Genomic DNA, 13,009 nt, shown 5'->3' with positions numbered 1-13,009 from the left:
TGTTTACAGGAGTTGAATATGCCTCAATAACGAACTCAAATTGTTTTCATGTATCCTGGAAAACCTGGATTGTTTCCAGACCTGTTATCCAGTCATGGAAAACTCATGGAAAATGGGAGAATTACAGAAGTAATACTTCTGTTTCCAGACCTGTTATCCAATCATAACCCCTGGAAAATGGTTGACATTTGTTAATGTTTTGCCAGTCTGAAATTTTTGATTTGCTAACAATACATCTTTAGAAAGAACATGGATACAGATTAATACATTAATTTGTGCAAACGTATGAGCTCAGGGCAGCTACAATGGGTGGCAGTGGCTCAGTTGGAGAGTAGCCTCCATAGGGTCGAAGGTACGTGCCCCACTCCTCCCATAGCAAAACACTGAACCCCCAACAGCCCATTCCGATCCCCATCTGCCAAGCGCTGGTCCAAAGCCCTGTAGAAATTGGGGAGGTTTGCGACAGGATGGGCGTCCGGCGTAAAAATTGTGCCCAATCAACATGCGGACAAATGATCTGCTGTGGCGATGCTGACGCCCTGTAGGGTTTCTCCCAGCAAGCACTGATCACTAACCTCCAAAAGCCACATCGCACAGTGCAGTACAGCTGGCTATGTACAGTCTGAAGCTGTAGAGCCAGAGCAGTCAGAATGTCCACTCTGACCCCTTGTCCACTGCAGAAACCTCCTGACTCTATGAATCATGTAGACGTGTGTGGGTTGTGTGTGTCATTTACCTGGAAAGACATGGCACCAGTATGCACGATGGTAACAAGACGAGCCGGTGAAGGCAGTGTAATGCTCTGAAGAATGTTCAGTATGCCTTGATGGCAGTGGTCTCTTTCAGCAGGAAGAACCCTGCCACAGTGCAGAAATTGAGTTCCAGGTTTTTCCATGGCCTCAAATTCTTTAGATCTCCATCTGATCAAGAATCTTGAATCTAGTATGCAATGTAAGAATAAGTTTAATCCGTGGAGGCCCCCGTCGCAACCCACAGGATTCGAAGGATATGCTGCCGACGCCTTCATGCCAGACACCAGAGGACTCCTTCATGCCTTGATAGGTTAGTGTAATAGTGTAGTATTTAAATTTTTCTAGTGATCAGAGTGTTTTTTACATAAACAAATTCTAGACAGCTCAACAGTTTAAAACGTTTACAGTACTGGTACAGTAAATGAAAACCCTTCATTGGGGGCCTTGATGGTCGCAAGCTTAATCTCCATTTGATATACCAGACTTATGCTGCTGACCGTGTCCTGGAAATGTCCTTAAAATGATTTTCTTTCAAAGCATGGGAACCCTGAATGGAATGTCTTCTTAAGATGTTAACTTTTAACAGAGTTTTAGTTTAAAATGTAGCACAATCACACTACAGAGTTGTTTTCCTTAACCTTGCTTTTGCACTGATATGAATGAGGTGTACCATCTCCTGTCCAATATGGTGAAAGACACTGCCTCGGAGACCTACTTCCTGTCAATCCTTCAGCACCTACTGCTCATCAGGAATGACTATTATATCAGGCAAGTACCAGGTGGTTTTACATCTCACTGACCTTTTATTGAATGATGACCTCATGTTGCTTGAAGGCATGTCAGTGTGCTTCAAGAGTTTTTTAAAATAATAGAATGCATTATAAAAATATATAGGTGCTAAAACTCACCATGCAGGCTCATAAAAAAAAACAAAACAAAGTACAACAAGTGGCAGCTAATGTGAATGTGATACTGTTTACTAATAATTAGCCCATCAGGCTTTTAGTTTTAAGTTATACTTTTACATGGAGATGACGCACTAATTGAGATTATTTGGTTGTCTTGTTGGCCTTAAATTGAGCATGATTTAATGTTATGGGTCTGTTTAACTATTATCCACACCCAGCACCGGGTGCTCGGTAATCTTTGCACCATACAGGGAATTTTAAGGAGCTGTGTATTACAGAAGCTGTGCAGATAGCTTGGAACTACCCTTAGTTGGCATAAAAATGAAAGATTAGCCCAGTTTAAGGGAAACTATTCTCTTTTTTTCTGACCTCCATTGTTTGTAAAAGTGAAAAGGTATACATCATCAGTATAGGGGCACGGTATTACTTTGTCATTTGATGTTATTAAGCAACTGTTGTGTTAGCACTCCGCTTTGCCTTTGAAGAGCAAATATGTCAGTCACTGGGCAGGAAAGCCACCACTCGTCTGAATGGAGTGACACTGATGAATTCACTGCTGTGTCAGACCTTTTTGCAAAAATAAGACTTTTAAAAAAGTTGGAAGTCGAAGGGAGGATGAGAGGAGGAAGATGAATTTATCATAGACAAGTTGCTGTTCTCTTGGAGTTATGAATAATGTATTCCTCGTCTATTCGGAGGATGTGAGAAATAGAATTCACATTAACCAGCTTCTACAGCCACGTCCACCTTAGCTCCAGTGTCCATGTCTCCCTTGTAACCAGCAATAGGAAAGAATCAGAACCAGTTCTCAGGAAAAACTGATGATCTTTTTAAATATACTGTATGTTTTTGATATACTTTTGTCCATTCTCCAGCACAAAGCCATGCAGGTGCACACATAAACATTAATACCAGAAGTGCTTTCTAACTGAAGCATTCATTCCTCATAAATCATCACTGTAGAATTTGAATAAAAGCAGATGCAGAGTTGCAGTACATACAGCTATTTTCAAAACATGCTATTTGATTTTTTATTTTTTTTCATGTTGTGGATACAACTAAGTGAATGTGAAAAAGTATAGTAATTCCACAGCATGAAATAAACAAACTGGAAGATCAGGTTGTGTGAAATCATTTATCAGCAAGTTTATTATTAGTTTGTATTATAGAAAGGGGTGACAGACTTTGGCTTCATGATCGAAGGGACATGTGTTCTACCTGAAACAACATCTGAAGTTGTATGTACATTACATTTATTTAAATTGATTGATTTCTTGGTACAGTATGTTGATTCTTGTCTCAAGCAACAGTTCATTACATATTATGAATCATATTCTAATAATAAGACAGTCGAGGGTGGGCACAGTGTTCAACCGCCGTCTACTATCATTCTTTCTAACATAACATTAGTTGTTGCTCTCCCCTCAGGGGCTTGGTTTATTTTTGATAATTAATCTCTTACTGCAAGTCTAATGAATGAGAGCACATCAAACCCACCCAGTAAATATAGAGCAGATCTGCTCTTTTGGAGCCTGGTGATATGGGGATTACATTGGTTATGTGGAGCAGAGCTGGATCAAGTGGCTGGGGCCGTGATGAACTGCAAGCTATCATTGGAAGAAATTAAGGCGCCAAAGTAAAAGAAGAGGTGGGGAATGATGCAGGGGACATATGCTAGCTTCTGGAGCCCAGCCCTGCCTACTTTGGAGGGGCCTGACAGTTCTGGGTCACTCTCTCCATCTCTAGTTATCTCCACCCAGCCCCTTTCTGCTTGGTAGCGGTGGAGGTTGGAGGACGAAGGGAAAATAGGGCGGCTTATTGAGATAATAATGTGGTGTACACTGGTGACAGTCGTAAGCTGAGTGCCACAGTGCTTAAGCCATGCAGGGCGATGTGTGAGCTTTCACTAGCTTGTTCCAGTCGTGAGTGGGCGAATCTGCCAGCTCAAGCTAATGTATGGCATTTCATGCTTTCAAAACACTACACCTAAATGCTGATTTATTCTTATTTACTTTGGCTCAGAATTTTGTCTTCTTTCATATTTCTGTTCATAAAATGATACGGCCTGTCCACCCACAAGGTACCGACAGAACATAGCCTTTGAATTTGTGGGCAACAGTTAGTCAAAGCCTTGGAGATAAACTTAATTCCATTTAATAAGAAGTTGCTCTCACATGTGATACTTTTAACTCAGACACATATTTGGATATATGTGCTTTTTTGGTCTCCAAGAAATTAACCCAGCTGGCAACAGACACTTTATCCACAGTTCTGCCTGCTTGAATCAGTTATTACATTTTAGTAACATTAGTGCTCCCACCCCTTCATGCTTTCATGCTGAGCCATCAGGCAGGCAGGCTTTGATCAGACTTTGAGGTTCTTATCTGGATGAAAGTTGTCACAAAATATCTTTGGGGCATCTATGATTTTTCAATTTTTTTAATTATATAAATCAATCTGACAATCTCAGAAAGCTTAAAAAACATTAACTACAGCCTTTTGTTGCTATTCAGTGTTTTGTTATCTTGCCAAGGCTGAAGTTTGCCATGATACCAATGTTTACTTTGTCAGAATTTCTGTAAATGAAAGCAAAATAACAGGCACCAATAAAAGGATATGTGTCTTTTACTGATGTACAGTGTTGGTCTTTGGGCACATTGTATAACATAGCGTCCACTCTGCCTACTAGGAAACTTCATTTATTTAAAGAGGAGATGAAATGAGTTGATGCGATTATTGAATCAGAACACGGTCCCTGCTCCAGCTGCTGATTGCTCAGCCATTCAAACAAGTCTCAACAATTAGTTTGTCATAGCCAGGTGAACAATGATATTGTTGTTGCTCCCAGTTTATAGAATTGTTTTTATAATTGTATTAAGGTGTTATTCCAGCGCATCGTCTTGGGTCAATCTTACTCTCAGCTTAAAATTAAGAAGAAAAAGAGCCTCTTTCTTATGAGGAATAAAGAAAAAAACAAACCAAAGTTGTTTCTGTTGTGAATTAGAACTTCTGGTCAGTGTCATGCGTGAAAATAATTGTTTCACAGTTTGCAGCTCTGCTTAAGCTGGCATTGTATTTGCTAAATGTCACTTGCAATTAAAGTTGATAATGTTACTGAGAAAAGGTCGCATACTAACCTGTGGTGGAATGGGACACTCAGACACACTCCTAACTGGCTGACATGTTTTCCCGGTCATTGTGCTTTCAATTACACACATTACACTGATTAGATTTACATTTCAGTTTTTACGGTTGCTCTAATTGGCCAAGATGATTGCAAATTAGGCAAGAGGGCAAGCATAGCCTTGGCTACCATCTGTCACCTTGAAACGTACAGACTAACAAAGACTTGTGTTCTTTGTGCACATTAGTCTGTTAATTTCATGATGGGGGTGAAGCAAGTGATCAAATTTAATAGGGTGTCCATTTTCTCCAACACCACCCTTTTTGACATGGCATTTTGTGACCTCTAGCTTGCATAGGGGGATCATTTGTGGTTAATTAGCCTTGTAGAGTTTGTGTCACTCATATCTTTCTGTGGCTTGTCTAATTGTTCTGCTTTATGTTTTCTGACCCCTCAGGCCTCAGTATTACAAGGTGATAGAAGAATGTGTGTCTCAGGTGGTTCTGCATCGCAGTGGCATGGACCCTGACTTTGGCTACAGTAAAAGATTGGATGTGGACTTCACCCATCTGATTGGTACACTTTTTTTTATCTGATCTTCACTTGTTAATCGAACACGCTTGTTGGCAAAAGGCAAAAATGAGTAATGCAAGTAAATGTTAACCACAAGCTGCAAAGACACATGTTAACAACTTAACATGCTGAAATTATCTTCTAGATCAGTTTTTTTTTCTTTTCTTTTTAAACTATGTGCTGCAGGGGGTATATCACTGATGTTGCTAAAAATGTTTTGATACTTCACAGTCATTCTCATTATCCTTCAAGATCCCCCTGAGATTTTTCTGGCAAACACCTGTGGTGGCTTGACACATAGGATTGGGTATCTAATTATTGATGAATAATATATTATATCTGGTAAAACAAATTAAGTTATTCTGAATAATTTTAAATGTCATCTTTCTCACTTAGCGTATTTGTCAGCTGTGTTCCAAGATTCATAGAGAACACATCTATTTGCACTGCATTGCTAATGGAATCTTTTCAAACAGAGAAAAGAAACGCACCACTTTGTCTTTCTCTGTTGTGTCACTATCAGTTCTGTGACTTGCCAACAGAGGGTCATTAAAAGTTTCTAAACCTATCCACAGAGAACTGATGCTGTATTAAAGAAGTTTTCTGACTCACTTTACCAAGATTAAATCAGTTGTTAAAAAAAAACCTCCTAAGGATGTGCTATGTGGAGTTGGATGTCACTTCCACTTTTTGAAAGTTCCCTTCCCACTTTAATACAAAAATTTCATTCACAGCAGAGTGTGGTTTCCTAATAACAATTATTTTTCCAGAGAAAAATGTGTGATGTGATGTGTGATCTCGCAATATGCATTTGCAACTTGCACTCCGTGTCTAACTAATGCACAAAATTCACAAAAGGTGCGTGGTTAAAGTGGTTCAATGCAATCGAAGTAAAATGCAGAAAGGCTTATTTGTTCCTATACTTAGATTCTAGATACACGCCCACAAACAACATACAACTACTTACAAGTTCCGGGTTAGGTATTTCTGTCATAGACAGGTATGTCAGTGACAGCAAGAAAATAGGAAGATTCCAGATTTGCATAGCGTGACAGATTTCACTGTGTGTAAGGCAGGCAGTGAGCGTGTGAAAACACCTTTTCTTTTCTTGTGTCTTCATCAAAAGTTTAACATGGTTAACATTGGTTGCTAAAGCTTTTTTAAAGCTGTTTTGCTTTTATTATTCAGTATTTTTATGTTTAATCACATAGATTTGATATTTATTTGTATGCATATTAGTTCCACTAAAGATGTTATCTGAAAAGGGATACATACTTCACCTTAAACAGTGTAAAGTGGCATTTGTTTTTCTCCAAATACTTTTAAGCATCCAGACATGACATTTTAAGGCCTTTTTAGTTTTTAGCCTGCCATGAAATTGACAGAGTTTCAAGATGGATTTCCAAGCCTAAGTAATATTAATATTTTTTAAAAGGGTCTAATTGAAAAAAGGAGCAGCAAATGATGTGACTTGCACACACAGAAGTCTTTGAACTATGATGTTAGTGAAGCTGCCTTGTGTTACAGATCAGTGTGTGGATAAAGCCAAAGTTGAGGAGAGTGAGGAGAAGGCTGCAGAGTACTCCAAGAAGGTGAGACATTAATCACTCCAACAGCCCCCTTGGTTGGCCAGCTCCCATCAGGAATGTTTTTTTTTCCTTCCTCAGAGCTCCCAGACAAGCTATTGATTTTCCATGCCCTGATCAATGCCTGGCTGTGACGCTACATGATCCGTATCAGCATTACAAGAATCAATGCTGATGTTGTGATGTATACTTATTTGTGCACAGTGCCTGAGCAGAGTTAACTTGTATGCAGACTCTTTTGATCTGCATTTTGAGCTAGTCCTTTATCTTACATTTCCATATAATGGGATCGAATTAATTGTTTAATTAATTTTTTTATTTTTATTTTAAAAAGCCTTCCCCTGCATGTATGTGTACCATAATGTATTTTAAGGCTCTTACTACCACTGACAACACCGAGGGGGTCCTGTGTATTTTTTCTTCAAGAGTCCTGTCTCACCGGCCCACCATGCACCCAGCTGGGCCAGTGAAATCATTGTAGCGACATGTCTTGGTTTCTGCAAAGGTTAGATCCATCAACAGACATGAAAGCTAGGTCTAAAACAAAGAAAAAGGACAACAGGGCTCAAGGGCCATGAGGACTATGAATAGAAATATGGCCAGTGAGTGTAAGACAGCGCGTTTTGGTGTCTGTTGATGTGCCCTGTAGCCATTCTCTTGAGAAGCCCTGCTGCTCGCCAACCTATGTGTATGTGTTTACATCAGTGCACGTTTGTTATGTGTGCATAGACGTACTTGTCTCTCTTTTCTTGCAGTTTGATGAGGAGTTCAGTGCACGGCAGGAGGCCCAGGCTGAGTCTCAAAAGAAGGAAGAGAGAATCAAAGAGTTAGAGGGGAAGATCCAGACCCTGGAGTCTCAGGTAAATCTATAAAGAGAAATCCCACTACTCTGCAAAACAGTGTTACATGCCCCAAAGAACTTCAAAAAAGTATATGTTTTTCCCAAAAAAGAGAAAAAGAAGACACACACAATCAGTTTGATGGATCGTTTTAATTGAAAAACTGACTTACAGAATGCAGAATAATAATGTTGGGCTAACGGTAATAACAATGAAAAGTAATGGGGCCACTTGTAAAAGGACTGATTTGGTCAGACGGATTGCTTTCCAGTCCACTTACAGATGTGCTGCTGCTGTAAGTGGGAGTTATCATCCATGCAAGAACATTTGATTTAATAAAGGGTCAATCTCCTTAAGTTGAAGCTCTTTATATGGGCGAATTGTTCTATTGAAGCTTTTCCTATGTAATTCTATCATTGCAGAGATGGATTGCATTTCTTTTCCTGGCCTCCACATCATTTCTTCGCAAGCAAAACCTTCCATTTTGAGCACAGAAAATGACTGCTATTTCCCCCTTAACCCAATTTCAAACACTTTAGGACTGCTGTGGGACAAAAGGGCAGTTTGCTTTCCTGCTTAGGGAATTTAATATACTCCAGCATTGATAGATGGTATGGCTACATATATTTCAGAGATTGCTTTTTCTTTCAAACATTCATCTCCGGTTGTTCATGTTGGCACTCCGCTTCTGATAAACTCTACCTGCATATGTGTTCCAAGCATTACTGAGTTTTCTCAATCCTGCACTTCGTACACCTTATTGCTGTGTCGCACCTTGCTACATGCATTTTTACCCAAACTGGCTCATCAGTCACTCTACTCTTGATTACTGCACACCCATTTTAATGAGATTCCTTTCCACCTGCTCCGCCCGCTCGCCCTTTTCTCCCTTGCTCCTTCCTTCTTCCACTTTCTGTCAGATCTGAATGCATCAGGTTCTGTTACCTTTGCCTTCCCTTTTTCCCTCCCTGCTTTTTATGTTGTGTTTCCTTCCCTATCATACACCTTCCCCTGACCCTTTGCTGGTAGGCCTCTATCTTTTGAAGACAGACTGACTGTGGTGCATTTACAGATAGTGTAGAGCAGAGAAGCCCTGGAGAATCAAATTCTCTCTTCCTCTGTTTGTCTGAATGCGCCTTCAAAGAGCGGTTACTGTTGGAGAGCCGCACATCAACAGACATTAACCTCAGCAGGAAATATTCAATGTATTTGGCAGAAACTGACATGAATGTGACCACAAGGAGTTTACAGTTTATTCATTGTATGCAAAACATAAATACTGTATACCTACCTACGTATGTGCTTACTATTAAACATAAAATTGTATTTAAGAAAAGGGCAGTTATAGTTTACTGCACAAATTAATTTAATTTTAAATAGCAGGGCTAAAATAATTTTTGCTTCTAAAATATGCTTGTTCTTTAATAACCAGTAAATGAATAAAACTCATTTGCACAGATGGTGATGATTGTGATAGTTCAGGTGGAATAGGCTGGAAGAGTTTTTTGCAACCTACTACATGTTTGACACTGAGCTGTAGAAAGCCATTAACTGTGAGAGCAAAGAAACTTCAAATCTGTGTGAAGACACACATTCATTTTGTCCATCAAAGCTGCTGTGCCATCACTGCCGTTTTGCTGAATATGAATGAAGTGGTAGCTAACCCTAACCTTTCATCTCCTAGACTGAATTCCTGTCAGATTTAAACAAACGCATGCCTGAATCTCTTCTCTTCACCTTGTTTGTGAACCAAGACATTTAATGAGTGTCTTTCTTTGGGAACTTTGGCATTGTAACAAGCAGCCTATTTGATGCTTCTTTTTGATTATCCCCCAATTGAGTTGAGTGAAGGTTCTGCCTGTAAACACCAACAAAGGACCCAGAAATCACAACAAGTGGAAATAATCCACCCTTCCTCAAACCTTTGCTTTCAACCATTCAGGTAAAAAAAAAAAGGGAAGCTATTCATTGAATCGACTCAGGGTGTGATGAATAATGTAGCACTGCAGTGGTACATTGGAGCACTCTGTGACACCCCTTTAATAGGTTTTAACAACCATGCGGTCTTGTAGCTGACCCAGCTTGTCCCCAAGAGGAGCTCGAGGTGTAGTAGACCATTTTCTTTCTCTTTTACTGCCAGGCTGCCTTCGTCCTTGCTGATTAAAGAATTTGACTGAACGGACAGTAACAGCAGAACTGACAATGTTGCTGTTATGTGATAGCACTAACTCAGTTGTAATAATAACTGGTTAACTTCACTGACATTCCGATTTCACATATAACTTTACATTAACACTTTAGCTGACAATGATGGTTAGTGGAGCTGGACATTTTAGAAAGTAAGGCATAGCGTATTATACCTGCTGAAAATATCTCTTGTTTGTTCTTTTACTAAGATATCTCACAGCCTGTAAATTGAAATCCCGGAGGATGAAAGATTTAAAGAATTTCTTTTCTTCAAATATTGCACTTTTGAAAAATATTACAAAGATTTTCCAAAAGTTCTTGCAAAATAAACTCATCTCTTTTTTTCATTACACATTAAATATTTAGTTCACCCCAGCCCTTAATAAGAGGTGTTGTGTTGGCATGACTCCACAAAAATATTACATTTCAGTTGACATGGAATACACTCCTATTCACTTTCTTTTGGCAAGGTCACACAAGTGAGTGAAATATCAAAGCAAAATAAGTACATTTCTAAAACAAAGACTACTCAGTGAAATCAGTGCCCGTCACACATCTAAGAGTGTTAAGTTGAAATGTATTTTGTGATGCCATAAAAGAAAAAAGGGAAATGGAAGAAGGTTTTGAAGGTGCACCAACTGTCAGTGATGCTGCGCCTTGTTCCTTTCATGCTGCAGTCAGTGCTCTACACTGATGTTCTTTTGAAGGTAGATTAGAGCTTGTTTTAGGTGTAAAAGTACAGTACACTCTGCCTTTTGCATATCACATAGCTCATTCAAACAACATAGGAATATAACACTGTAGCACCATTGTCATTAACTGTGTAATGTACATGCTCTTTCTCCTGCTCAGTTCTTTTTTCCTTTTTTGTTTGGCCTGAGTAACTGTTCCTGTTCTAGTGTACTAGTGTTCTTCTTCTGTCTGTCTAACCAACCACCATTTGTGCCTCTCTGTTGCACTATGTGTCTGTTGTGGTGTGTGTTCCCATGGTGGGTGTGTGTGTGTGTGTGTGTGTGTGTGTGTGTGTGTTGTATCTGCACAGTTAACTATTGAAAAAGACGAGCTCAGAGAGGCTCAGAGACTCATCAGGGAATCTGAAGCCAAGGTGGGTGTCCTCTTTGCATGTGTGGCCCTTTTCATAATCTCTCATTTAATCAGTTGCAAATTCAAGTTATGTAATTAATACATTGGATCATGGTGCTTCAAATCTCTTGTTGGAGAACACTCTCTAACTGATTATGCATCTGATACTTGGCCCTCCCTGTTCTCTCTGCATGTGTGCCCCACTTCAGATTACGCATTGTATTTTGAAGATATGTTTTAAATTTCCTCAAAATTGAATTCATATCTGATATCAGTTGATATGCAATTCCTAAATTTTTCATTTCATTTTAAATGTATTACTTAATCTATTAAGTGTAGGTAATGCAATTCTCTTGTCTCGAAAGTACTAACACACAAAACAAATACCATGCTTAAAAAAAATTCACAATTTGCAACAAAATGTCGGGCTTTTCTTTAAAATTATACACACGTCCCGCTTGTTTAATGCAATTTTCATAAGTAAACACTTTGTGATTGAATTTTTATATCAGAGATGAGATTAGGGCATAGATTTAATCACATTGTATCCACAGTTAATTACCTGCCACACCGACCTTCTCATTGAGTCCAGAACTAGGAATCCAAATTGGATGGGCTACACTTTGTGTTTGGCTTGTCTTCACTTTTATATAGTGCAACAGATGGGCCCTACAGAATTAACATCAGTCCAAAAGCATCTACAAGGCCTCTACAACCTGATAAGAAACAGAATAATAATAAAACATTCTGGATAATATACATATTGAGCAACAAAGCATAACACAGGAAGATGGTTAGAATGGGCACCTTTAGTATATAATTATTAGTAGAAAATCATAATAAGTCTATAGTGTACCTTGTGTCTGCATACAGTATTTGTTTTTTCTATGCATTCTATACTTTTATTTTGTATACCTACTTTTGTTAACCACATACATTGTGCCATGCACAGTAGTTCTTTGTGCGTGCTTGTTCAAACTCAGTTTTTTCTGTAAGGCTTATACAAAACATACTCATCCTACTTAATTACATAGTAAAACATATAGTCTGATGTTGTCCCGTACTGTTTGTTTGTCATTTAAGAAACAATACACAATTCTACCAGACTTCGCTTATGCATGTCTTTTCTTTGGGTATTTGTTTTCCTGTCTGAAGAAGACACCAGTGGCAGTGATACTGGATCCCAAGAGTCCTGTAGACACTTGGCTTATTATTGGGGAGACCAGAGAAAGGACAAGACAGGGAGTAAGAGACTCTGAGGGTTCCTTAGTATGGAAACAACTGCGCTCTAATTTAGCAGCTAATTTGCTTTCATTCTCTCATATTAATCTTAAGAGAGAAAATGGGCCATGGAGGGCTCCAGATTGACAGACATGTAATCATTGGTTGCAGATTGTCACTGAAGGGCTCCAGGCGATCTGGGTAGGGAGCTTGTTGCAGAACACCTTTTTAATTTTGGCCCTAATAACCAATCTGCCGATCCCATTATGTAATGAAACACCACGTAATGTCTTTAAATATACAGGCAATCACATTTTCCGCACACAATCAAGTCACTGTGGAAATTCACATAGAGGAGAATTGGTTTTGGAAATGAAAAGTGCTACTGGAAATGCTTTTGGTACGAGCCGACACCTAATCAGCTCTGAAGATCAAACCTTGTTTAAGCTTGGATGTCTGTAATTGTTGTATTTGCATACCCTTTTTCTTCTGCAAAACATTTTTCTATTTGCATTATTACTGACTATTGCCAACTACCTGAGTATGCGTGATAGTGCAGACTTGTCAAAGGTTTTAAAGACTTTGTCTTATCAGTCTCTGGTCTAATTACAGCCCTGTCTACTGTTTAATAGCCTGCCATTGTGAGGACTCGTGATGAAGTCTTGATGGCGAAGGCAACTTCTTATCTTTTCTAAATTAAAACAGTAGTCATTCACTTGTTTGCTCCGTATTTACA

The 13,009-nt window shown here is 39.0% G+C and overlaps 1 protein-coding gene across 8 annotated transcripts in view; it reads left to right on the top strand.

The window, feature by feature from the left end:
* Positions 1-13,009, top strand: part of diaph2 (diaphanous-related formin 2) — a 352,014-nt gene that overhangs the window by 118,453 nt on the left and 220,552 nt on the right. For 7 of the 8 annotated variants that reach the window (XM_067517868.1, XM_067517862.1, XM_067517865.1 and 4 more), the window contains 5 exons: positions 1,404-1,520; positions 5,242-5,360; positions 6,885-6,949; positions 7,699-7,803; positions 11,012-11,074. In XM_067517868.1, the coding sequence (XP_067373969.1) occupies positions 1,404-1,520; positions 5,242-5,360; positions 6,885-6,949; positions 7,699-7,803; positions 11,012-11,074 (469 nt within the window). The remainder of the gene's footprint in view (positions 1-1,403; positions 1,521-5,241; positions 5,361-6,884; positions 6,950-7,698; positions 7,804-11,011; positions 11,075-13,009) is intronic. The other variant, XM_067517866.1, reaches the window with a different exon arrangement.

Source organism: Channa argus, chromosome 10 (genome assembly GCF_033026475.1).
Source record: "Channa argus isolate prfri chromosome 10, Channa argus male v1.0, whole genome shotgun sequence".
Taxonomy (NCBI): Eukaryota; Metazoa; Chordata; class Actinopteri; order Anabantiformes; family Channidae; genus Channa; species Channa argus.
The sequence above is the reverse complement of the archived record's forward strand: the minus strand, read 5'-3'. Positions and strand labels throughout refer to the sequence as shown.